Below are 27,388 nucleotides of genomic sequence, written 5' to 3'. Positions count from 1 at the left end.
GGTCTGTGTGTGTCTAGTCCGTGTGTGTCTGGTCTGTGTGTGTCTGGTCTGTGTGTGTCTAGCCCGTGTGTGAGTCCTGTACCTCTGAAGGGTTTGAACTTGTTCTCCAGGTCAAAGTCGTGGCGTCCCAGCCTGGCCAGGTCAATGCGGAGGTCAGGACATATGGCATACTCCTCCAGGGTCCTACTCACCTGGGCAATCTTCTCCATCACCGTGTCCGGAGATGGGCCTATGGGGGGGGGGGGGGGGGGGGGGGGCACAGTTACCATGGACACCAATGTTTGCACATTATGTGACCTGTTCCTGGTTTATGGTTGTTATACAGTGGCTTGCGAAAGTATTCACCCCCCTTGGCATTTTCCCTATTTTGTTGCCTTACAACCTGGAATTATAATTGATTTTGGGGGGGGGGGTTGTATCATTTGATTTACACAACATGCCTACCACTTTGAAGATACAAATTATTTTTTATTGTGAAACAAACAAGAAATAAGACCAAAAAAATGAAAATTTGAGCGTGCATAACTATTCACCCCCCCAAAGTCAATACTTTGTAGAGCCACCTTTTGCAGCAATTACAGCTGCATCCCCCTCCTTTCCCCTGTAATTATTCCCCAGGTCGTTGCTGTAAATGAGAATTTGTTCTCAGTCGACTTACCTGGTAAAATAACGGATAAATTAAAAAAAAAATGTATTTTGGGGTATGTCTCTATAAACTTGGCACATCTAGCCATTGAAATTTTTGCCCATTCTTCAAGGCAAAACTGCTCCAGTTCCTTCAAGTTGTATGGGTTCTGCTGGTGTACAGCAATCTTTAAGTCATACCACAGATTCTCAATTGGATTGAGGTCTGGGCTTTGACTAGGCCATTCCAAGACATTTAAATATTCCCTCTTAAACCACTCAAGTGTTGCTTTAGCAGTATGCTTAGGGTCATTGTCCTGCTGGAAGGTGAACCTCCGTCCCAGTCTCAAATCTCTGGAAGACTGAAACAGGTTTCCCTCAAGAATTTCTCTGTATTTACCGCCATCCATCATTCCTTCAATTCTGAGCAGTTTCCCAGTCCCGGCCGATGAAAAACATCCCCACAGCATGATGCTGCCACCACCATGCTTCACTGTGAGGATGGTGTTCTCTGAGTAATGAGAGGTGTTGTGTTTGCGCCAGACATGGTGTTTTCCTTGATGGCCAAAAAGCTAAATTTTAGTCTTATCTGACCAGAGTACCTTCTTCCATATGTTTGGGGAGTCTCCCACATGCCTTTTCGCGAACACCAAACGTGTTTGCTTATTTTTTTCTTTAAGCAATGGCTTTTTTCTGGGCACTCCTCTATAAAGCCCAGCTCTGTGGAGTGTACGACTTAAAGTGGTCCTATGGACAGATACGCCATTCTCTGCTGTGGAGCAGTGCAACTGCTTTAGGGTTATCTTTGGTCTCTTTGTTGCCTCTCTGATTAATGTCCTCCTTGCCTGGTCCGTGAGTTTTGGTGGGCAGCCCTCTCTTGGCAAGTTTGTTATGATGCCATATTCTTTCAATTTTATTATTATGGATTTAATGGTGCTCAGTGGGATGTTCAATGTTTCTGATATTTTTTATAACCCAACCCTGATCTGTACTTCTCTACAACTTTGTACTTGACCTGTTTGGAGAGCTCCTTGGCATTCATGGTGCTGCTTGCTTGGTGGTGCCCCTTGCTTAGTGGTGTTGCAGACTCTGGGGACTTTCAGAACAGCTGTACTGTATGTATGTCTAAGTCTCTGAACAAAGTGTGTGTGTGTGTGTGTGTGTGTGTGTGTGTGTGTGTGTGTGTGTGTGTGTGTGTGTGTGTGTGTGTGTGTGTGTGTGCTAGCGCGCTATCCCAGGGGATCATGTCTATCGCAGGTAAAGCCCACCAGGTGATGTTGCAGGGGGTCCATGAACTCTACGAGCTGGATCAGTCCCCACATTTGTGGGGGGAGGAGCCTAGGGTCAACCACCTAGTCTTCATAGGTCAGCACTGTGTGTCTGTGCATAAGTGTGTGAGTGTGTATGAATGCATTCTTCTGATGCGTACCTCACTCAATAAAGCCTTTGTATCCTCTCACCTCTACAGGGAGAAACCTGGACAAAGAGATCCTACAGGAACAGTTCATCTCAACAGTACTAAAGGTGGGGGACAGGAACTAAACAAGAACTCCCCTCTCTCTCCTCACTGAACTATTCCAGTTTATTCCTGATACACTTCACATGAGGACCTACCTACTGCAATTGTGTTAATCCTCATAATCCTGTTGTTCCACTTCAGTCCAGGAGGACCTCAAAACGTTATGGTATTTACTGTTAATGATGACTACATGCCAAATCTGATAAGCATCTTATTGACTACAATACAGTCAGGTTTTACGGAGCGCCAATTGTTGAGACTTGGTGTAATTGGGCCCCTTGCTCACGGGCCAGATGCTATGAGGAAACATTAGATTAGTGTGTGAGCTGACTTAATCCATAATCAACCATGTTGGCTATCTCATTACCCAGTGATATACCCGACCCTCAATCAAGATAAAGCGACAACTTGAAAATAGAGATGACATTAGCGCCCTTACTGTCATTTTCTCTGTAAATGATTTGAAACCCTAGAAGGCCAGCATCCCGGAGTCGCCTCTTCACTGTTGACGTTGAGACTGGTGTTTTGTGGGTACTATTTCATGAAGCTGCCAGTTGAGGAATTGTGAGGCGTCTGTTTCTCAAACTAGACACTCTAATGTACTTGTCCTCTTGCTCAGTTGTGCACCGGGGCCTCCCGCTCCTCTTTCTATTCTGGTTAGAGCCAGTTTGCGCTGTTCTGTGAAGGGAGTAGTACACAGCGCTGTATCAGATCATCAGTTTCTTGGCAATTTCTCGCATGAAATAGCCTTAATTTCTCAGAACAAGAATAGACTGACGAGTTTCAGAAGAAAGTTCTTTGTTTCTGGCCATTTTGAGCCTGTAATCGAACCCACAAATGCTGATTCTCCAGATACTCAACTAGTCTAAAGAAGGCCAGTTGTAATGCTTCTTTAATCAAAACAACAGTTTTCAGCTGTGCTAACATAATTGCAAAAGGGTTTTCTTATGATCAATTAGCCTTTTAAAATTATAAACTTGGATTAGCTAACACAACGTACCATTGGAACACAGGAGTGATGGTTGCTGATAATGGGCCTCTGTACACCTATGTAGATATTCCATTAAAAATCATCCGTTTCTAGCTACAATAGTAATTTACAACATTAACAATGTCTACGCTGTATTTCTGATCAATTTGATGTTTTCTTAATGGACAAAAAATGTGCTTTTCTTTCAAAAACAAGGAAACTCTTGAACGGTAGCGTATACTGAGATCATGTGACACTTAAATAAAGTCCACCTGTGTGCAATCTAACTAATTATGTTACTTCTGAGGTAATTGGTTGCACCAGATCTTATTTAGGAGCTTCATAGCAAAGGGGGTGAAAAAATATGCAAGCACCACTTTCCATTTATTATAATTTTTTTTTTTTTTTACCAAGTTATTTTTTCATTTCACTTCACCAATTTGGACTATTTTGTGTATGTCTGTTACATGAAATCCCCCCCCAAAAATCCATTTAAATTACAGGTTGTAATGCAACAAAATAGGAAAAACGCCAAGGGGGATGAATACTTTTGCCAGGCACTGTACATGTTTAAGAACAGTGAAGCCTATGGTGGCATTTTAATGCACAACTGTTATTCATAGGAAGTTAAATAAAAAATGTCTCTAGATTGAGAAGTCATATTACTGAGAAGTCATCATCTTCTATGTACCATGTGAGGATTGTAAGACGCTACTGGAGTCATGTAGACATTGACAAAGTGAACATTGTGTAGAATCCTTTTGAGAGCCACAGTCTGTGGGCTCTGAAAGATAACTACTGTTGCGTGAGACATGAGGGATGAGGAGAGCAACACCACTTTGCTCTATTTATACGACTGGAAGATGACTGAGATTCCACAGTAAAGCCCTGGGGACTCGGAAGGCCTGTCCATGTTGGAACTTCAGGAATATGTGAGTATTCCTTGTTAAGAGAATACATGGATAATTGCTAGGGCTGTGAGTGGGCTATGGTGCCAACTCTCTTAACTCAGTCATTAAATCACCAATATTGTATTCATATAGCACTTTTAACAAACACATTTATAATAAAGAGCCCACTAATAACCTGGGCATAAAGCCAAGAAGAGCAAGCACAAGTATCAGAAAACTTCTTAGGTAGGAGGACATCCATCAATCCTTTTAACTGACTGACAGATTGACAGGCTGGCAGGTTGACAGCAATCAGTCAAATAAGCAGCTCACCTCCATTGGCCACGTTGAATTTGACCCCAAAGTCTCCCCCGGGGCCTCCTGGATTGTGACTGGCTGTCAGGATGATTCCACCAATGGCCTTGATCTTCCTGATGATGCAGGACACAGCAGGGGTGGAGAGGAGGCCGTTGTGTCCAATCACCAACCGACCAATCTGAAAGAAACAGACAGGGGGAGAGTTTGAGGAACTTCAGCTGACTGAATCTCATTCTGGGACCTATGTTCGTATTGAAGTAATTAATCGTATCATACATTAATCAAGACTAAGGCATGTACAAACATCGCAACTCAAGAATGAAAAGGCCTATTATTGTAGACTAGCTCAGTGTAGCTTACAGAATGATTTAATTCGCATTTCTTTATTGTAATGAGCTTCATGTCATGCATTTAGTCAAGAGATGTTTTCTAGAACTGGTCATGTGGCTTATGTCATGACGCTCAGGGCTTCATCTTTCCAGACCAGATGCGTCCAGAATTTGGCACGGACTGAGGTTCCAGACGTTCTATCAGGCTTGGACTAGGCTACATTCCAGACAGTCATCATGGGCGTCTACATCCATTTATTGAAGTCGCGCGAACACTCTCGCGTGTTCTGTCCCTAGGCTATAGCATCTCAACTATTCTAAATAAAAGTGTCCTCATTCATGTGGAATTCATTATTATGACGTCGGCGCATCTCCTCACTTTCAGGATTTCGAGAGAGAGAGATACTCTTGGCTCTATTCAATCAAGCCTGGTTACCTTGTTTTTGGCATAAGAGCAAAAACATTTGTATGGTTTGAAAGCAAAAACATTTGTATGGTTTGAAAGCAAAATAAAATCAGCTGTGTTAATGACAACATTCTCTCCCCGTAAAAAAATTATATATTTGTATATTTAAACCTATCCCAGACATCGCTTTGGATCGAATAGTGCCCTTTGGGTGCGCACTTAACACCTGCCATGCCCTGTCAGCGACCCGTTGTAGGTCTACACGCCTATCATCATTCCATACTCTGCCCCCAGAATTTCACAAATATTCTTTCAATGTCTTCCCAGCGCTTATCTCCTGTGAGTTTGGCTCGTGGCCACTAAACTGGGTATCCCCTAAGCTTCGAACGAAGCAGGGAGGAATGTAGCTGAGTGGCGCGTGGGCAGCAGGGGACGAGGGATTGAACAGCCGATAAGGCAGGAGACATTAAGCTGGGCATGCAGAAAAATAGACCCATCTCAAAACAAATACATTCCCCTCAGTTTTTCCTTTAGGTATTTCACCAAGCTTGTTGTCGCATAGATTTGAGAATAGACTGCTGCCCTTTCCAAGCGCTCTGCGCAATTGGTTAAAAGGGTCCGCCACTCACGCAGGTCCGCGCACGCACGCACGCACACACACACACACACACTGACACTGGGAGAGGGTATAAGCTTTAGGTTGTAACATAGCCTGCCTATCTATATGCACGTACGCCTATCGCCATAAATCTGAGTGTTGTTAAAACTAGGCCACTGGATTGACTTATCGTTTCAGAGGCGCATAAACAGAGCAGGCTATGCTAGGTAAACTAGTGTACAGCATTCCCTTGTATGCACTTGACTAGAGTTTCCGCTGTATAAACCATAGTTTATACGACCCATGGGCATATGGAGGATTAACAATAAAATACCATGTTTTATTATGCTATTTCTGTGCTTCGTTTATCATGATCATTATCATCATCATCATTATCATCACTATCATTATCATCACGAACCCATTCCATTCGAACCCATTCCTGAACCATTCCAAACTTTCTGACATGACATTCTTGTCTTACCCCGTTGGCAGCGGCCATCTGAACTATAATCTCGGTGGCTGCTCGGCTGAAGTAGCGTCCGTCGCTGCCCACCACCATCGTGCATCCCTGGCGGTCTCGCAGGTCGATGGACGACAGTACACTTTGGATGTAGTTCTGCAGGTAGTTCTTCTTGCCCTCGAACACAGCCGTCTTCCGCCGCAGCCCGTTGGTACCGGGCCGCTGGTCATCAAACGGGCTCGTCTGGACCGTTACCACGGGAATGGGGTTCGTCTCCATCCTCCGCACAAGAACCCACCGGGAGTGGCGGGTCGACTGGCTATACCGGGGATGACTCACTGTCGGCTGGATAGAGGTGGAGAGTCAAACATATGTAGGAGACAGACTGTGTTAGGGAGGTGAGAGGTTCAGTGATGTTCGCTCTAGCCCTCCAGAAGTAGCACTTTCGAGGGAGGTGGGGTATGCGCTTACGCAATGACAGCACACCAGCGCTTTCCAGAGGGATGGCTATTAAGATGATAAATCCCCGTCAACAAATTCCTTGGCTTGTAAACTCGGTTTGAGATATATGCTAGTTATAGGCCTGCTGTCGGTTTTAAACACATGCCACAGAAAACTTGCAGCGAGAGCTTTGGATAGGCGAATGAAATATTAAGCCAAGTCTTCTCTTCCGCCTGACAACTCCCTATTTTCCAAATAAGCCCGACTCTCCACAAGGACATGCGCCTGCCAAAATCAGGGAGGGCCAAAAGCCCCTACAATCAGCTGCGCCTCTGGACAAAAATAGCCCGGTGGAGTACGGGGAGAATTGTGTCGGGCTGGGGCTGTAACCGGACAAGGCAAAGCACTGTCAGTGTCAGTGTGCGAGCATTAAGCAGTTAACGGTCAAAGACATGCGGAAAAGTGACGAGGCAGGACCTGAGGGCGCACTGTTGGCCATGGGCAAAGCAATGCGTCAAGCAGACCTCCCCTGTCCCACATATTAGGCAATATAGTACATGGTAAAGTAAAACAGACTAGTTGGTTTTAATATGATACTTTAAGCGAATGGACTAGAATGATAACATGAAATCCACTCCCTTTTCAAGATAACTAAACTGTGACAAAAAATGGAGTGCGTCTTTTTTAATGGCAGCTCTCTCTATCTCTCTCGCTCTCTTTGTACTATAATGGATAAAAGCTAACATCAGAAGAGCAAGATGCGTTATGGGTGGCCAGAGAGAAGCATATGGGCTGGTTCACTGATGCATAATTTAGTGGACAGCGCAACCAGAAGCAAAATCAAGGAAAGACATTTTTGTAAAACGTGCTTTGCAAAATTGTAGGCCTATTGGTCCTATAAAAGTAGTTGTCTGTATTGAAATGCATTAAACCTGGGCCACACGGTGGCAGCATTGAACTGGCTTACAGCTGGATGCAGACGTTCTCAAGTTTTCATTCGATTTTGAAGGAAATTAAGATGGAATCAATTGTATTTTAATGGGTATTTAATGTGTTTAAAAGCGATTCAATTAAATATTACAATAATGATTTGCAATAAAACAAAACAGGGCATGAAATTCGCACTGATGAGACTGATCTCTTTTAGTGACAAACAAGAGTTGTTTCGCCAATTACAGGACAAAACATTTATATGAGCCTACGCTTACAATAATTCACAATAACAAGATCTTAAGTAGATCATATACTGTAATTTACTGTTCCGATGCCTATTTTGCCTTTTCGCGAAGTAATTCTGTGTAATATATTATAGTCCTGCTAATTTAGACCTGGTTTTCCAGAAATTTAAATTGAAAACCTTTAGGTGCAATCATTTCCTCAGGTTATTTTGTACTAATAGATGGCATCTTTAGCAGTCAATTTCTAAGTGTAATAAAATGTGGGGAAGGAAATAAGTTGGCCTAAGCATAATCAAACACCGCAACAAAAAAAAAACTGACGGTACGGTCAAACTATTTTTATTGTTTCATTTCAATGACGAAAATCAAAATACAATGGATTTTTAAACATTTGGCAAAAGTGGTTCCACTTTCACATTGACACCATATTTTAACAAATATATTACCAGTCTACATATGTACATTAACTTCATTTGACATACTGTATTCAACATTGAATGAACATAAACAATATGCAGTTTAATTAAATCATTTCTTTGAGAAACGCGTAAACGTGCCTCCATTGGATCATGTTATCACTTGTATACAAACACAGAGGTTTCTTTGGTTAAAGCTGTAACAAACAAACACTTCAACAACTACGGTAAGGCGTTTGGACATTCTCTGTTATTGAAGGAACAGCGCTCAACATTGCATTTGGGCAGAATGGAGTCATTGGAGCTGGAATCAGGCTCGGGAACCAAACAAGCAGGGCCCGTGAGAAGACCAACAGAACAATGGGGTTTGGAGTTCTGTGGATTTGAGTTATGTGATACATGAGGAAAGGTTCTAGTCATAATGCTGTCAATGCTGAATGAACACTTCGTATGTGTGTCGCTCGCAGCCTTCTGTACTGCGGGAGTTGCTGCGCAAAGTTGTTTTCTGAAGTCCATGGGGGCAACTACCTTACAGCTGCTGCTTAGACTCGGGTATGGTAGATAGGAGGAAGGTAGCATCACGAGCCCGTCCTGAACCGGCATATACCAGAGAGGGGCAGCCGGTACGCTCACTTGGCTTTGGACGCAGTAAGGCCGGTAACAGCTAAAGTTTGGGTAAAACATGAGTCCATCTTTCATATACTCCGGCTGGTTTCTCTTAAACCTCTTCCTGCGCCGGAGAAAGCTGCCGTTGTCAAACATGTCCTCAGATGCGGGGTCCAGAGACCAGTAGTTACCTTTTCCTGCGTTTCCAGGCTCTCTCGGAATCTTGATAAAGCAGTCGTTGAGTGACAGGTTGTGTCTGATGGAGTTCTGCCACGCCGGAAACTTCTCCCGGTAGTAGGGGAACTTGTTGCTGATGAAGTCGCAGATGCCACTCAGCGTCAGTTTCTTCAGAGGACACTGTAAGATTGCCATGGTGATGAGAGCGATGTAGGAATACGGGGGTTTTACAGAACCGTGAGGTCTTCCCAATGAAGGTGTGTCTGCACAGAAACTATTCTCGCTCTCCCCAGATGAGTCGAACTCAGAGCAGTCCAGTTCGACGCTGGACTCGGCGGATGAGCTAGGCTCCCTGGTGTTGTCCGTCCGGTAGTGAAGATGCCGGTCAAGGAGAGGCTCGTCCTCTCCCGCTATGTATACTTCATCCTCGTCCAGTGGCAAGCCAGTCTGCTGGGACGTTTCATACTCCTTGGAGAGGGTCATGGCTCAGACCACAACGTCCACACACGCGTGAAAGCGAAACTCTTACCACCGTATCATTAATTCTTAACATGCGTAAAAGCGTCTTCTCTGACTTTCTCGGCTCCTCCGGTCCCTGTGGTCCTGGTCAGCCTGTTTATGTTGACCGGGAGTTTCCTTTTTTTATTTTATTAGTGGGCTGTTGTTGTACCCCCCGCCCTGCCACAGCCCAGTCACACTCAGACCTATCAGAGTAGTCCCTCGCCCCAGGGTGTCAGGGCAGACAAAGGGAAAACTAATCCGGAGAATCCTCACATACATAATTGATCTAGTATGCAGACACCTCAAAGTTCATGAAGCATAATACTTTTAAGTGAAATACACTTATCAAATGTAGACCTATATATAATGATTTATTACAAAGCGAGGGTAGAATCAGATGGTGATTTTAGCAAGATCCCCCATGCGTATCCAGGTCCGTCTATAAAAGTTTCCCGCTCCAGACATGGCACATTATGTCTACAAATGCAAATACATTGCGGTCAACTTTATAACCTTAATTGGTATACAGTGTGTTCAACTTTATTCGCGGTCAACATTAGACCGATAACCTTGGCACATTTCCTGTTCAATTAGGCCTATTAAAAGCTACGCAGGGCCTCCGCCCGGCAGAGAATAGAGTAGCACAGTAGCTCGGCTGGAGCCGGGGATGCGATGTGAAGTTTGAACACCACGCCTACGCCTGATAATAAACGCAGCGTTTTACCCCCCAGACCCCCGTGGTTTCGTTAAGTTTGCCACCTCGGGATGCCCGCAGGTGGTGTGACCGTGAAAATGGCCGTGGGACAGCTCCCCGTGGCCGGGAGAGTAAAGCGGCTATAGAGGCAACTTAACGAGCCAATAAGCATCAGAATCGGGTTGAACACTGCGCAGCTGCACGGTGAGCTATAGGGCTACGGGACATAGCCGGGGTGAATGGCCACAGCAAATTAGACGCACATGTAGAACTAGGCCAGACAATGATGTTAGAAAATGACATTTTAACAAATTTAACTGTGTTTATATATTGGGTAAAATTGTAAACGTAGACTATAAGCCAAAATGTATTTGACTTAAGACAAACCATCCGAATTTACAGGGCTATTCTCCGTCTAATTAGCCGTTTACTTCCACGTATTTGATTTAAATTCGTTATTTTACATGAATCGCATAAATAAAACTCCCTAAATCTTCTCACTATGGCAAATTCCTTGACTGAGACTTGTCAGCATAATTCTTAGTAATTCAGAATGTGAATGGGGACCCCATGCAACGTCACTTCACAACAACAAAACAAAGGTGTTAATATGCTTGCAGCGTTTTACGCACCTTGTGGAATATCGCATTGGATTTACGCACGTTATTTAAACACCTTCAGACAAGACCCGAGTTTATATCAATTCGCTCGTTCACAATTATTAGCCATCACAACAAAATGCCAGTCAATACTTAATAATAGTGAAAAATGAACATTAAATATTGTAAGCACCAATCTTTAAATCAGATTCTTGTTTATTTCAATAATTTAAACAGCCCTTACATGATAATATGTGAAATAAAAACAAACGTATTCACAGGTCAAGCTAATAGTCAAGCGCGCGTGGACATTTACAGACCAGTCTAATTTTGTGTTGCACCACTTTTGAGATGTGATAAAAGCCTGTACAAAACTTTAACTTCACCAACAATTTACAGACCTAAAACACAGCCTAACTATTGACGAATACACTCAAACTTAAATTAATAAGGTATGTATGTTAGGGGTTTCCAAAGTTTAAAATAATTTACAGAGAAAATGACAGTAAGGGCGCTAATGTCATCTCTATTTTCAAGTTGTCGCTTTATCTTGATTGAGGGTCGGGTATATCACTGGGTAATGAGATAGCCAACATGGTTGATTATGGATTAAGTCCGCTCACACACTAATCTAATGTTTCCTCATAGCATCTGGACCGTGAGCAAGGGGCCCAATTACACCAAGTCTCAACAATTGGCGCTCCGTAAAACCTGACTGTATTGTAGTCAATAAGATGCTTATCAGATTTGGTATGTAGTCATCATTAACAGTAAATACCATAACGTTTTGAGGTCCTCCTAGACTGAAGTGGAACACCAGGATTATGAGGATTAACACAATTGCAGTAGGTAGGTCCTCATGTGAAGTGTATCAGGAATAAACTAGAATAGTTCACTGAGAGGAGAGAGAGGGGAGTTCTTGTTTAGTTCCTGTCCCCCACCTTTAGTACTGTTGAGATGAACTGTTCCTGTAGGATCTCTTTGTCCAGGTTTCTCCCTGTAGAGGTGAGGGGATACAAAGGCTTTATTGAGTGAGGTACGCATCAGAAGAATGCATTCATACACACTCACACACTTATGCACAGACACACAGTGCTGACCTATGAAGACTAGGTGGTTGACCCTAGGCTCCTCCCCCCACACCTGCGGGGACTCATCAAGCTCGTAGAGTTCATGGACCCCCTGCAACGTCACCTGGTGGGCTTTACCTGCAATAGACACGATCCCCTGGGATAGCTTGGTCGCAAATGGGTCTTCCAAATGGACAATGACCCCAAGCATACTTCCAAAGTTGTGGCAAAATGGCTTAAGGACAACAAAGTCAAGTTATTGGAGTGGCCATCACAAAGCCCTGACCTCAATCCTATTGAAAATTTGTGTGCAGAACTGAAAAAGCGTGTGCGAGCAAGGAGGCCTACAAACCTGACTCAGTTACACCAGCTCTGTCAGGAGGAATGGGCCAAAATTCACCCAACTTATTGTGGGAAACGTTTGACCCAAGTTAAACAATTTAAAGGCAATGCTACCAAATACTAATTGAGTGTATGTAAACTTCTGACCCACTGGGAATGTGATGAAAGAAATAAAAGCTGAAATAAATCATTCTCTCTACTATTATTCTGACATTTCACATTCGTAAAATAAAGTGGTGATCCTAACTGACCTAATTAAATGTCAGGAATTGTGAAAAACTGAGGTTAAATTTATTTGTCTAAGGTGTATGTAAACTTCCGACTTCAACTGTATCTAAAGTGTCCAGAAACGAATACACACAAAAGGTTGAATCCTAACTTGAAGTTTGCTACCATATCAAATGTTGCCCAACTTACATCTCCCATTAAGATCAATGGGCAGCAGGTAGCCTAGTGGTAGAGCGTTGGACTAGTAACCAAAAGGTTGCAAGATCGAATCCCCGAGCTGACAAGGTAAAAATGTCGTTCTGCCCCTGAACAAGGCAGTTAACCCACTGTTCCTAGGCCGTCATTGAAAATAAGAATTTGTTCTTAACTGACATGCCTAGTTAAATAAAAAATAAAAAAATGAATGCATGATTTTGATGGAAGGTATACTGTAAAATAAATGCACACTGTATTAGCACAGGGATGCCTATTGAAAACCAGTGACAAAGGCTGAATGTTGTTTCACATTCAACCAAATGACATTCATGGGATGTCCAGCTTTGTTCTTGAATGCTCTCTCTCACAGAAGATCCTGGAAAGAAACAAGTTATTGTAAAACGGAACGTTTCTGATGTGAAAAGATTAGGTTTCAAAACATTGATGTTATAGCCTTCATGAGAATCATCAGTCTCGGGCTCCTGAGTGGCGCAGCGGTCTAAGGCACTGCATCTCAGTGCTAGAGGCATCACTACAGACCTTGATTCGATTCCAGGCTGTATCGCAACCGGCCGTGATTGGGAGTACCATAGGGCGGCGCACAATTGGCCCAGCACATGGTTAATATTGTTGCATTTTTTAAGCGTAAAAGCAACTAAAAGTAAACTAGTTTTTGTCCTTGAAATGACTACTGTTGCTTTATGGTTGTAATTAAAACTTTGATTGCAAAAAGTTATTGGGAAACAAAACCTTTGCATGCTTTATATTGCTAAATAAAACAATCCTTTAATTCATGTCAATATAATCTGCTTGAGTAAAGTAAATCATAGTTAAATCGAACCAGCACATTCTTAACATTTAACAATGGTATTGTCCCACCACATTTTAAGTGCTGCGGATGAGTTTGTCCACGAATTCGTCAAAAAGCTCAACTCTATTAAGTACCATAAACCAGCTGTGACGTCCTTATTTAACCCCCCCCCCCCATCCTCTCTTTACCCTCCCACTCCCCCGCTGTATACTCCCCTACAGCATTACAAGGGCACTTCGCATATATTTTGGGCATTGTGAGGAAGTGTTAAGGTTACACACTTCCTTTTTCATTTGGTATAACACTCTCATTAGCATGAAAAGAGCAACTTGGAGGGAGGGAGGGGAGTTTGGCCCTCCGGAGGCGGGACTGTGGGGAAAGGGAAGTTTAGCTCATTTGTGGGAAAGGGGACCTGGCAAAAACTGATGACAATGCAGACATTAACCCCCCCTTAACAAGCCCACGCCCTGTGGTAGCTGTTGTGAGGTGCAAACAACATGACTGATGACCAATGCCAAGCCAGTCTCGTTCAACTAACCAATGAGCACACTACCCCAGCATTTCCCCATATGATGGCATTTGAGGCAGGATTATTCAGAACAGATGTTTTTGGGTCGCAGACTAAAAATTGATCCTGGTTTACTTGGTTTACTGTCACAAGCACAAAAACAGAAAAGCAAAGTGTGAACTTTTCACTAGTGTGTCAGCCCCTGAAGGCATTAGGGGCCAAACTCTGCCCCAGGACTGTGTCTCCCTGGCCCACTGCATACAGAGCAGGCCTGGGGCCGATTCCACTTCAATACAGGGGGTGAACTGAAATTCAATAAATTAATAAAAAATGTCCCATTATTTTCACCTCCTCAAAGGTGAAATATAATTGACCCCAAACCTGTGGTTGTTGATTAGACGACTGCTAATCTATTCTTTATAAATGCCAGATCGTGGGCCGTCTGTGAAAAAAAAACTAGACCAAAACGATATTGTTTAAGACATGGATAGAGCAGGCCTAGTCAAAGTAATTTCCCTTTCATGGATCACCATTGGCACTCATTACCTTGTCTAGATGTTGTCTTGTTGCTTCCACAAGTTGTAGCTTTTCTGCCAAACTGTAAGATAAAGAAGCAACAGTGAGGAGTGCAGTGTTTCTGTAGTATCTTTGTTTACATGACAACGGACCATGCAAACACATGGCTTGTTCTTCAATCGGGAAGCATCTACCCGTGAGATTAATATGGTATTCTTTTTAGAGGTTTGTTAAGCATTCTGTGATGTTATATGGCTGCAAGAAGAAAGGTATTTTCATATGTCACTGCATACAGCAATGCAGGTCTAGGGAAAATAGGATTTTGAATGAGAATCAAGTGTGTGTCCCCACAAGGTTAAACAAGACTGTGTGTCTGTCTGTTAGGGCATATTAAGAGAGAGATCAGCTGTGGACCGCAAACCCTCACACCCCCCCGGATCCTGTCCTGTTGTCCCTCTACCTCCCCCCATTGACCCCACAAGGAGAACAAACATTGTACAGCAGCTTTAGGCCTCTCTGCTGCTAGCGCCACACCGGTGGGGGGTTGCTTCAAACAACCAGCGTGGGGGGGGGGGAAGCCGGGGAAAGGGCCTATCTGTGTGGACAAGTGTGTTTAGATGACTCTCCTCAGGGATCATCACACACACACACACACACACACACACACACACACACACACACACACACACACACACACACACACACACACACACACACACACACACACACACACACACACACACACACACACACACACACTAATCCACTGCAGCTGGCGGGGAGAAGAGAAAACACCAGTGACTGCATTCATGTGAAGAGTGTGAGGAGAGGTTTACCACTACTGAATCCATTCATGTGGAGAGGTTTACCAGCACTGAGTCCATTCATGTAATTTAAGTTTTACTGTGGTAACAATGAGCCCCCCCCCCCCCTCCATGGACTTACAGTACACCAACCCTTCTATAGCTTCGGCCCTTCATTGCAGGGAAACATAGTCAACAATACCACCTCTGTGTAGGCTGCTACACTGCCATGTTTAATATACTTTGCTCGTAGAGAGTGATTGAGAATGGAGCCGAGAGTGGTGCAGTCCTTATGATTCAAAGCCACACTTACTTTACTCCAGGGATGCAGATCCAGTACCTGAGATAGGGCCACCCAAGAGAAACACGTAACATAAAAGCAGGTTGATGTTTATTGTCTTGAGTCTAGTCCCGGGGGCAGAACTGAGCGATTTCCCCTTAGCTGCCAGCTGCAAAGTCAAATTGGCTGTATTGTAAAAATTCAAGAAAATAAAAATTGCTTTTTGGGCTGAAATTAAGTTTAGGGTTAGGCATTAGGGTTAGCAGTGTTGCTATGGTTAGGTTTCAAATCCGATTGTATGACTTTGTGGCTGTGCCAGTTAGTGACCACTCGGCAGAGCTGCCGCAAGAACAAAATGACAAAAGCGCTAACCTGCCAAGTAAAACACGGCTGATTTTTGGTTTCATTATAACGGGAGGGGAGTAGACGGTGGGTCACCTTAGAGGTGCCCAAAATGCTTTGATATTTGTATTATAACATACATATGTAATGAAAGCAACAATGTTGATGATACAATACCACTGCAATGAATAGGACTCATCTGGACTGTTATTAAACCCTTTAAGATCCAGTCCACAGAGAACCATTGACACATGGCAGGAGTTGTGGGAATGCTGTTCAGGTTAGCCCTCTATCTGTGCTCTGTTGCCTCTGAGTGCAGAGTGGAGCTGAGACACACCCTGCCTATGATACATGCAGCGCGCACACGCACACACACACACCCACACCCACACACACACCCACCCACACACACACGGTGGTGCCTGGTGGGGCGTCAGAGAGCAAGGGTTTGTGGGAAACTGAACACCGTAGGGTTGAGGGTTGTGTTTGTGTAGGCGGGGGTGCAGCCCTGTGGAGGTGGGGGGAGGGGGCTAAAATACAATGTCATGCCTAATATGTTTCATCTGTGATACAAGGACAAAGCTGGGAAAACATGCAAGGTAAATAATTGGGTGTGTGTGCTTGTGCTAGTTGTATGTGTTTGAGAATAGTCATAGTAATTGCCCTGTAATGTGAAGCATGGCGTTGTCTCCATGTCTGGTTATGTCTCCAGGTGAGAGTAGTGCTACAGTAGGCAATGGTACACGTTCAATAACCCTCCACCGTTCATTTAGGCCAAATGAACCAACCCACCTTGACTTAAGCGTTTCCAGAATCTTGACCAGACCATTTATAGACCTGTAGAGGAAAGGAGATATGTTTATTATTACGCAACAATACCATCTATAACATATAGTAATCGCACATCTGATCTGAACAATCAAAAAGCGCAATTACAAATTGACACAGATCATCACTTGGCTAATCTTTTAGCAGGACAGTGTATTTGTTAAAAAAAAGGTCTGTAAAAGGTGACTAGTTGTCTCTAAGGTGGTTGAGCTCCTCTCCAGTCACCAGGTCAGTCTTATTGATGATGGTCAAGTCTGCCAGGGCTACCTGCCTGCAAATACAACAGTAAAACTAATACAGTGACCATTACAAAGTTGTCTGATGGTAACACTGGTGCTGGTGTCCCACTTTACTCTTCTCTGCGCTCACCCCCCCTGAGGTGGATGTGTATACTGTGTGTGGATGGCATGGTAAAAGATGTGCTACGCTCAAATGGGACCCCCATTTTGTTAGAGAGGAAAATACAAACAGAGAGCAGAGGGTCTGAGGGTGTGTCGACATTCCTGTCTGTTGTATCAACAACATCACCAGGCAACCAAAGGACGGATGGGACAGTGGGTGTACCAAAACTAAAAGCCACAAACAGAGAACCTTTCTGGAAATACAACTGTGAAATAATGTGTTTGTATAAAATTAGGCATCGGCGGTTAGTAAGTACAACACATTATTTCTTCTTGCATTGACACAGAGAGATACAGAAAGGGAGAGACGGACAGACAGAGAGAGCATGCTTGGCTGCTTCATTGACCAGTCCCTCTGCTTTATCCTCTGCCGGATGCTGCAGGAAGATAATCAATTAACCAAAGTGAGTGAGTCCGACTTTCGGTTCTGACAATTCATCACCCTCCGGCCTACTGATGCAAAAGAAAGTGTAAGCTAGTTATCACCTTTAACTTCCTTTCAAACATGATTAAGCCCTGGGACTGGGGAGTAGATACATGGGCCCTCTTATGTTTTCTGCAGGTTATACAATAATAATGTCTTCATCCATCTTCCAACCCCAGTCATACACACCCTAAACCTTTATACGGGTCACTCATCCTCATGTCAAAGCTGACACAAAACGTGTCGACCCAAAAATGAACAGAGGAACTTGAATGAAACTCATCTATCCGACCTGTGATAGCAGAAAGAAATCACCTGTTGAAACCACGTGAGATAAATCTGATTTACTTTTTCTATGTGTTCTGCCACTGTGTCAGGGATGAAGCGAGCGCTGGTTCCATCTCCTGAGTGAAATATGTAATAACAAAGGGACTAGGGATCGTAACCTCGTCTCCTGACACCTAAACATCAACCTGTCAGCGGATGTCCCTCAGCTACGGCCTGTAGCGAGTGATGGAAATCAAAAATGAAATGCAATGATCACCACTATTATATTAACTTCCTCCATCACCGTAAACATGCTGGCCAATACCATGACACTCTGGGGCCTGGTGGTGAGTGAGAGGCCTGGGACTTGAGTTCCCACCTGCCCCCAGTCAGATTAGTATTTCAGGGGGTAGAGTGATCTGCTCTGATATCAATTGCCCCTTCAGTTTCAATCAGCCTCAGCACCCCCCCCCCCCCCCCCCCAATGTCACTTAGCCTGTTCATCTCTAAAGTGTTTGAGTTGGGGGGGGGGGGGGGGGGGGTGTAGGGGGTAAGCAACTCTCTATATACAACTTGCAGTCAAGAAAAGATAGTTTGACAAATTGAGGATTGTTGTGCGATTTCAACTTTGACATATTACAATAAACAGGAAATGACTCTTGACATGGAGCTTTTGAGAAATAACATTTCTATATTCCTGCCTGAGGATTTCTATCAAAATTAACATCTTTCCGGTCTGACGTTCAGGAGAATGTAGAGTAATAAAGACAAATGTGCTTTCACCTGCATTCCGTATTTTGCGTGGATGACTGTGACTATACCTGTAAACAAACATAACCAGAAAAGGCAATGAGAGGGCTTGTACACACTCTTTGATGAACTCTGACCCTGCAGCCTTTTGGTGTTTGGTTTAGCCTGTGTGTTTAAGTCACTTTCTCTGAGGGTTTTCCAAGTATTCTGTCATAACAGAAGGAACAGCTGAGTATTCCTCCTGGGCAGTGGACATTCCAAACATTTTCTCTGTTCTACAACAAGAGAAAAAAAAAACTTAGGAGAGTAATGAAAACACTGTTTGTGAGTGGCATCCCATGCACCACCGGTCCAGCCTCTTCCTCAATGGGAGGGTCCAGCCTCTTCCTCAATGGGAGGGGCCAGCCCCCTGGGACATCTCTGATTGACAGGCCTGTCTGTGCCAATGACAGCCCTGTCTCAGTCAATAACCAGCCTATCTCAGCCAATGACACAGTGGAGGGGTGAGGCGAGTCCCGGTCTGAGCACGCTCTGTCAGGCCCGTGTGTGTGGCCCAGTGGGCTGTGGCTGGCTGCATCCCTGGACCACTGACACCGGTCACTTATTGACAAACTCCAGTCATCACAAGGCTCTCCCTGTAATGGCCTCCTATTGATTTCCTTTCCCCCCCCGAATCCCTGGCTAAATGTTTACGGCCTGATGGCTTCCCTGTCCTGATTGAAATAGGCGGTTCAGATATCACCCCCCAATCCAGAGGGTGATGCGTTCCCCTAGAACCTATAGATGAGCCGGCACTGTTTTCGCTCTCCTCTGCTTCCCCAGCATGATTCTCCCTCCGGGAGGTCAATGCCAGGGAATAGAGGGTATGTCATGGGTAATGTAAGGAGACAAGCTTTATAACCAGGAGTGGAAATGCTAAACTGACCATGGATATCCACTTTTAAGGTAATGCATTGTAATGTGAACCACAAACCTGTGAGGGTTTGTTTGTTATTTGTTTTGCACAATGTGTGTAGTTTGCCATTGTCTCTAGACGGAATGAACATTGAGATTAGGAATACTGAATATACCTATTAATTAATATGAAGTTCTACACATCCATACAGATTTGAAAGCTACTGTAGTGAAAGGTGATATTTCTTATTGTTAGAATATACATACTTGACGGAGCAGCAGAGGCAGCCGTTCCTGAGCTCCAGCCATTCCTCATACAGCTCTCCTGCATGGCTCACAGCTAGAGACTTGTCCAGAGCGCTTCCTACAGGACAGATGAGGGACAACAATATTATCAGAGAAGTAAACATGTTTTTTTTTTTTTTTTTTTACATAGAACCATAGTATACAACAGAACACATCAGCTTGAGAAAAATCCATTGACACAGTAAAAAATGAAATATGGTCAAAATGTAGGCAAAACATTTTTGTTTAGACGCACTACTACTTGCACCTGATAAAACATGTTTATGTTCAAAGCACAAATCTGTTGTTACTCAGCTATAACCTTATAGCGTTACATTGACCGAGTCCACACATAGATATTGTAGGGTTATTTCATGATAATTGAGAGCCAGACAAAACTACAGGTACATATTACTTCAATTACCTCGACTAACCGGTGCCCCCGCACATTGACTCTGTATCGGTATCCCCTGTATATAGCATCGCTATTGTTATTTCACTGCTGCTCTTTAATTATTTGTTACTTTTATTTCCGCCTTTTTGGGGGGATTTTCTTAACTGCATTGTTGGTTAAATTGACGCCATCTTTGCGGCTGTGGTGTTTTACTTTTGAGCGCCGTCTCAGATTATAGCGTGGGTTTCTTTTTCCGTAAAGTTTTTTTGTAATCTGACACAGCGGTTGCATTAAGGAGAGGTATATCTATAATTCCATGTGTGTAACTTGTATTATCATCTATATTTATGAGTATTTCTGTTGAAACGATGTGGCTATGCAAAGTCACTTGATGTTTTTGCCACTAGTGAATCTAGTCGCCTCAATGTAAACTCAGATTTTTTGATATAAATATGAATTTAATCAAACAAAACATGCATGTATTGTGTAACATGAAGTCCTATGAGTGTCATCTAATGAAAATAATCGAAGGTTAGTGATTAATTTTATCTCTATTCTGGTTTTTGTGAAGCTATCTTTAGCTGGAAAAAATGGCTGTGATTATTTTGGTTTTGTGGTGACCTAACATAATCGTTTGTAGTGCTTTCGCTGAAAAGCCTATTTGAAATCGGACACTTTGGTGGGATTAACAACAAGATTACCTTTAAAATGATATAAGACACATGAATGTCTGAGGAATTTTAATTATGAGATTTCTGTTTTTTGAATTTGCTCAAGTGAGGCTGTACATGACCTTGCAGCATCTCAAGAGTTTCATCTATATATTTGAACCAGCTCTTTTCTGCTCCCTAGAGCACTTAACCCCGTGGTACATCCAATAAAATAAAATGCACACCCGTGAACACACTGCCGTCAAAAACAGCTGTAATGAAGCAACAAGTAATTGTGTACCTTCCCGAAAAAATAGATGGACAACATGTGCTGTTACCACAAAAGTGAACATACCTTCTCCAAATTCATTGAGTATGACAGCGATTCTCTTATTGTGTTGCTCCGTTAAAATGTAATTCAACCGTGTTGTCTTCCCAACACCTATATGGTTTATGAACGAAATGTTATGGTCTGCACAAGATGAATGAATTCTATTCATAGCACACTGTACTTACTGTAGATTTCTATCCCAGTGGTAAGTCACTACTCATGGACATGCTACAGGGTGGGCAGGCTTTTTGTTCCAGCCCAGCAATAACACATATGATTCAACTAGAGCCTAATCAAATTACTTGTGAGCTAGACGAGACAGGTGTTTTAGGGGTGGGTATAATTTGTGGAACGTTCCAACAGGAATCTGCTCTAAAAACTTCGTAAAGTACAAGGATGCCAACAAACAACGCATACAAAATAGCATGATCAATTCACCTAGTTAACTAGTTGCCGAATAGGCATCAACTCACCACGTAGTTTAGAGTGAGAGTGAGGACAGACCCGGTATCTTAATTTGCCGCTATACAACTTTGTGTGCGTTGTTTGTTGGCAACCTTGTTATTTACGAAGTTTTTGGAAGAGATTCCTGTTTGAAAGTTCCACAAATTATACCCACCCGTGTTTTAGTGCTAGGCTTGACGTAAAAAAAATACACATCATGTATTTCTCGAGGACCAAGGTTGATGGCCACTACCTTCACACATTTTCTAACACAGCAGTATACATTGTGTTAGAAAGGTAGCCGAGGTAGCCAGTGATGATGGTCACAGGTATCTGCATGCCAGGTGAGGCATGCAGAGGCTTCCTGAGATGGGGACCAACTCTAGGCAGTCATCCTCCTCGTCCATTAAAACCTAATCCATTGCTGTTATTTTTGCAAACAGGACAATCTGTACATCTGTATTGTATTAATAGCTATAACTAGGGCTGGGCGGTATACCGTATTTTATGATATACCACTATTGATGCAGGGACCGGTTTGGGTTTTTACTTAACCTTCTATACCGGTATTTGAATGTTTGGTTAGTTTAATATGATACGCCACGTGTAATGTACATTTTTATAGTTTACTTCGCTACTTGAGTCATCACTCTCCGCGCCACTTTCCATACAGACCTAGTCACGCCCCCTATCACTCATGGAACGCATTTGATGTTCAACCACGAAACACTTGCGTTCAATCTGCATGGTAAATGCAGCACATGCAACAATGTTGATTACAACAATGCTGTTTTCACTTTGCTTAATATAAATCCACTAGCGTTCTATAATGACACTATTAGTTTGTGTTTCTTACATCAGCAAACAGCTAGTTTGTCCTTTCTTAGCAAGTTGCCCTAAATCTTGTGAGACGCTAATTGTTAGCCGCTAATGCTAATAGCTAGCTAACTAATACATATACTGAGTAAGAGACGTATAGCTAGCTAATACAGCTTGATAATTCCAGTGATGGTGTAGACCTATATCATCATCTTGTTTGTGCAACAGTATCTTCTAAATCAAAGAGGAATATGCAAAGCAAGAATATGTTAGCTACAATCAGTAGCTAAGAGAAAACATGCAATGTAGCCAAACGCTTATAGGGTCCCCTAGGAAACACTTATCAACACTTTAGTTCCTACCATGTCACAATAACTCCTCCTTGGCATTTTATTTCGTTGTCATCTCAAACAACACTGTATTCAAAGTGCCCACTATTATATTCTAACTATAGAATTAGAATGGTCATTCTATTTTCATGATTCCAAAAGTTTTGCTCTAATTGGCAAGTCAAATCACAATTGCAACATTTGGTTAAAAATATGTCCTAGATGATTTGCCCATATCTTGCAGCCCTATGTGGCAGTGTGAAAATTCTCTCAATTGAGCAGCGGTGTAAAGTACTTAATTAAGTAAAAATACTTTCAAGTACTACTTAAGTCTTTTTTTTTGGTATCTGTACTTTACTATTTTTTTTTTTTTTTTGACTACTCTTACTTTACTATATTCCGAAAGAAAATATTGTACTTTTTACTCCATGCATTTTCCCTGACACCTAAAAGTACTCGTTACATTTGTAATGCTTAGCAGGCCAGGAAAATGGTCCAATTCACGCACTTGTCAAGAGAACATCCCATGTCATCTACTGCCTCTGATCTGGAGAACTCACTCAACACAAATGCTTTGTTTGTAAATTATGATTGAGTGTTGGGAGTGTGCCCCTGGCTATCCGTAAGTAAAATTTAAAAAACAAGAAACTGGTGCCATCTGTTTTTCTTAATATAAGAAATTTGAAATTATTTATACTTTTACTTTTGATACTTAAGTACATTTTATCAATTACATTTACTTTTGATACTTAAGTATATTTAAAACCAAATACTTTTAGACTTTTACTCAAATAGTATTTTACTGGGTGACTCACTTTTATTTCAGTAATTTTCTATTAACGTATCTTTACTTTTACTCAAGTATGACAATTGGATACTTTTTCCACCACTGCAATTTAGTGCAGGAAATGGAGAAATGATAAAAGTGCTGAATTTTGTTTTGGTTGAAGTTGAATTGAACTGTATAAAACAATCAGAATGGAGAAAGACTCATTGAAATCACTGAGAATGTATGTGTTGCCACCCTAGGATCACTCACTACTCATAAAGCAAATGTAGAACCTTTTTTTAGTTAAAAACTTAAAATATACATAAAAACATACAGTCCATTTTTTTTTTTTTTAATACCGTGATATAATATTTTGGCCATATCGCCCAGCACAAGCTTTTGCCCTTGTTCATGACTCTCAGTTCCATTACATTATACATAAGAGTCATTGGACAAAAGCAGAACATTAACATGCATTCCTTGCAGTACGGTTTTGGAAGCATAAGGACCTTTTCTTTCATATCAGTGAGAAAGGACAATAAAAAAAGGTTAAAGTGATACACTCCTTTATAGGATTAGGGTTCCCACAAGGCCATATTTTCATGTTACAGACTTGTTTACGGAAAACAGACAGAAGACAGTCTGCATTTGCACAGGCAGCCCAATTCTGATATTTTTTCCCACTAATTTGTCTTTTGACTAAATAGATCAGCTCTGAAACAGACCTGTTGTGATTGTTCAAAAGACCAATTAGTGAAAAAAATATCAGAAATGGTCTGCCTGTGTAAAACGCAGCCACAGTGGACTGACTACCTGTTCTAATTAGATATCTGCATATTCCAACACTTGTGTGTAAACAGAAAACGGACGCCAGAAAACGTGTTGTCATTCAAAAATACTGTCAGCTGCAACTGTGCTAAAACCGGTTAAAACAGTGTACATTAAATGTGTATTTTGCTTTTGTGAAATTATTTTGAAGTGGTGAAAGTAGAGGGATTTGTTTCTAGAACCGTTCCGCAATTGAGATTCGATTCACGTTTAGATGGAGTAACGTTCTTTGTGTGTTTTGGTTTCCAGGGCCAATTGAGATTTAAACAGAACATGTAACGTTAAGGTCTTGACCTTGGACCATAAGGAGAAACGTTAGGCTCCTTTAGCCTATTACTGGGCTAACATAGCCAGTTAATACGTTAACTTCTCATTTCAAGCACAGGTCTAAGTTAGCTCTTACAGTCTTAGGTTGAATCTGGTATATTTGGTCAAATTGCAAGCTGTCAATGTGGGACCGTTTAAAAAAAAGTCCAGCAGTGCTGTAGTATAGAGAAGTCAGCTAGCTGGCTAACTCTGCTTCTAGGCTAGCTTGCTGACGCTGCCCATTCATGCATATGAATTGTTAGCAGAGCAGCTAGCTAGAACACCGCTGCATTTAAAACTGTCCCATCAATATGGCAACTGTCAGTCTGAAACAATTCAATCAACCAGATTTTAGCTTTAATTAGTAGGCAATTTCATAACTATTTCCATGCTGATGTTTTTGTCATGTGTTCCTTTCAATTTTGTACAATATAGACAATCCGTCTGAGAAAATGATTTGTTAGTTAAACAGTTCCGCAAGACCGAACGACATCTCTGAGACGTAGCTAGCTATTCATTAAAAAGAAGTATGAAAACACACACCTCTAATCAATACAACGAATTAATAACTATGCCTTGAACAACGTGCGGCTGTATATATCATGTCAACAGTTATTGTCTGACGGTAGAGGGCGCACGCACCTAGCTATTCAATCACAGGCTATAGCGACATCTATAGCCAAGGGTTTTTATAACTAAACCAAGATAGACCACAACCCGTCGTTTCAAATGGGAACAAATGAGTCATAGTGGGCCGAACAAGCAAGGAGGTGGGCAGAGCCAAGCACGAGCTAACGAGATTCTATTGGCGCGTTCTAGCAACATTTGCATATTTCCTTTAGGGAACGCCTGTAACGTGTGCACTAACTCAATTCGCCTTTGCATTCTGTCAACAACCCCCCCCCCCCAGCAAACTGTACTGAGATCAGATGTTTCATCGATGAGAAAATGTGCAGAACGTCGGCTAAAATACATCTCGTTCCGTCTTCTCCCACCGCCGGCCACTGGGCTTCCTCTCACTACCATATTTGAAATTGAGTTGAAACGCCAAGCGGAAGCTTCACATTTATTTATCCGGTGAAATATCTGTCTCATTGTTCTATTTGTGCTATAGGCCCCCATTGGCCTAATGGCATACATTTTGTAGCAGTGCAGCACATTTGTTTTGAATCAAGCAATAGTACAATTTGATTTGTTTTACATATCCCCTCTGATGTTGTCAATCCTTTATACTTCTATATGAACCCACCTAGTGAAGATCAAACTCCCGTCCAATCTCACCCTCGACGTGCGGAGCACATGCCACTATCAACAAATTACTTTTCAAAAGTTGTGCTACAGCACACATTTGGGATCAGAACATATTAGAAATAAATGGGTTTATGTCAATGTGGTCATTCCAACACTTCTCTCACCCTCACCAGACTGCGTATTACGCAAACCCAAGGGCTTATCTAGCAGCGAGAGTGTGCGTGTCTGATCCTCTCACACTCCGCAGCCGGAGTATGGCTGTTTAGGATGGGGAAGGTTTCAAATGCGGAAGTTTCCACCCATAACGCTGCCACCCCGAAGATGAGACTTGCAATGACATTTGCGCTAGCAGCGCGTTAGGAGAAGTTACCATTCCGCAGGGAAACTGTTGCTATACCTCCGCGGAACTGGAGTAAACTTCACATGGCGTCTCTGGCGAGCGCAGAGCGACGTGCATTCGCTCTGAAGATCAACAGGTAATGTTCGTCTCTTTCACACACCTTTATGCCTTTTGCGTCAGGTTTGATTTGAGTGAGCTGTGTTACGCCAAAGGACGGTGAGTGGATTCCTTAACGGGCAGCTAGCTACATGTTGTGAATGTTTGTTAATACTGTAGGCTAGGCTACTCTATCATGGGTGGGTTGCTTTCCTTCAGTTAAACACTGAGATATTTGCTTTAATAACTATCAATAATAATTCTCTATGAATAAGGAAATTAAACAGGCTTTTGAGTATAATAAACCAATCACACGTTTTATTATACCATTTTTAAAGTAGTAAACTAACAATAAAACCCTATTCTATCTATAGTAGCGCTTATATACTTTATTTCCCCCCCAATGAACAAGAAAACATGCATATTTTCTGTCTACTTACAGCTCATTGAGTTGATGCAACCATATTTTTGTCGGCTTCATTTCCTCCTCATTGGGTATGTTTCTATATCTGGTCTGTATTTGATCATTTCCCCTCTGCATGGTGTATATGAAGCCCATCTAGCAGCCCAGTCGGAGATGCTATAAATTGGGATGTAGTCATTGTTCCTGCTCTGACACACTGACCAGGTGGAGAGGATGTAGTATATGTGAGACCATTGTGTGTCATGCCTTTAGGCCATTGATAAAACAAATACATATCTCCCATGGCCCAGTAGACTTCTATAACTTCACATAAAAAAAGGAGTAACTGTGGAGCTGTAAAAGCCCTTGCATTGAGTAACCCATACCTCTTGCCATTTCTGAACATTTTGTGGCATTCTAACATGTATCCAGTATCCAAATCGCCAACCTAGACTGAACTATAAGTTACATTACCCATTAATCGATGTGTGTCCTGTCCATTTAGCTCAGTCGCTCACCCCCTGTCTTCAGTATGCTGATGAGACCTACCATTTATTTGATTGTCAGTTTGATTGAAGTGGAGAAGATGGGGCAGCATCTCCTGTGTAATAGGGCTGAGGTCAGCTGCTGAAAGGCAGAGAGCATCTTATCTCGCTCCTTGAATGAACTGCTAAGCCAGCTAATGGTCTGGCTCTGTCTCTACAGCCTATATTGTCCACGTGGGTTTTTTGTTGCTGACCATAGCTGGTCACATA

The 27,388-nt window shown here is 42.5% G+C and overlaps 2 protein-coding genes and 1 pseudogene across 2 annotated transcripts in view; 1 reads left to right on the top strand and 2 right to left on the bottom strand.

The window, feature by feature from the left end:
- LOC120044366 (phosphoglucomutase-like protein 5) overlaps window positions 1-6,773 on the bottom strand; it is a 40,783-nt gene extending 34,010 nt beyond the window's left edge. The window contains exons 1-3 of the mRNA XM_038988994.1: window positions 6,139-6,773; window positions 4,337-4,499; window positions 83-229 (exon numbers count right to left, since the gene is read on the bottom strand). Coding sequence (XP_038844922.1) covers window positions 83-229; window positions 4,337-4,499; window positions 6,139-6,396 — 568 coding nt within the window. The 5' untranslated portion in view covers window positions 6,397-6,773. The remainder of the gene's footprint in view (window positions 1-82; window positions 230-4,336; window positions 4,500-6,138) is intronic.
- A 1,594-nt stretch (window positions 6,774-8,367) lies between these two features.
- LOC120051768 lies at window positions 8,368-9,418 on the bottom strand (annotated as a pseudogene).
- A 16,799-nt stretch (window positions 9,419-26,217) lies between these two features.
- Window positions 26,218-27,388, top strand: part of dock8 (dedicator of cytokinesis 8) — a 78,112-nt gene continuing 76,941 nt past the window's right edge. The window contains exon 1 of the mRNA XM_038998649.1: window positions 26,218-26,270. Within this exon, the coding sequence (XP_038854577.1) occupies window positions 26,218-26,270 (53 nt within the window). The remainder of the gene's footprint in view (window positions 26,271-27,388) is intronic.

Source organism: Salvelinus namaycush, chromosome 1 (genome assembly GCF_016432855.1).
Source record: "Salvelinus namaycush isolate Seneca chromosome 1, SaNama_1.0, whole genome shotgun sequence".
Lineage (NCBI taxonomy): Eukaryota > Metazoa > Chordata > Actinopteri > Salmoniformes > Salmonidae > Salvelinus > Salvelinus namaycush.
This window is presented reverse-complemented; position numbering and strand designations above follow the sequence as displayed.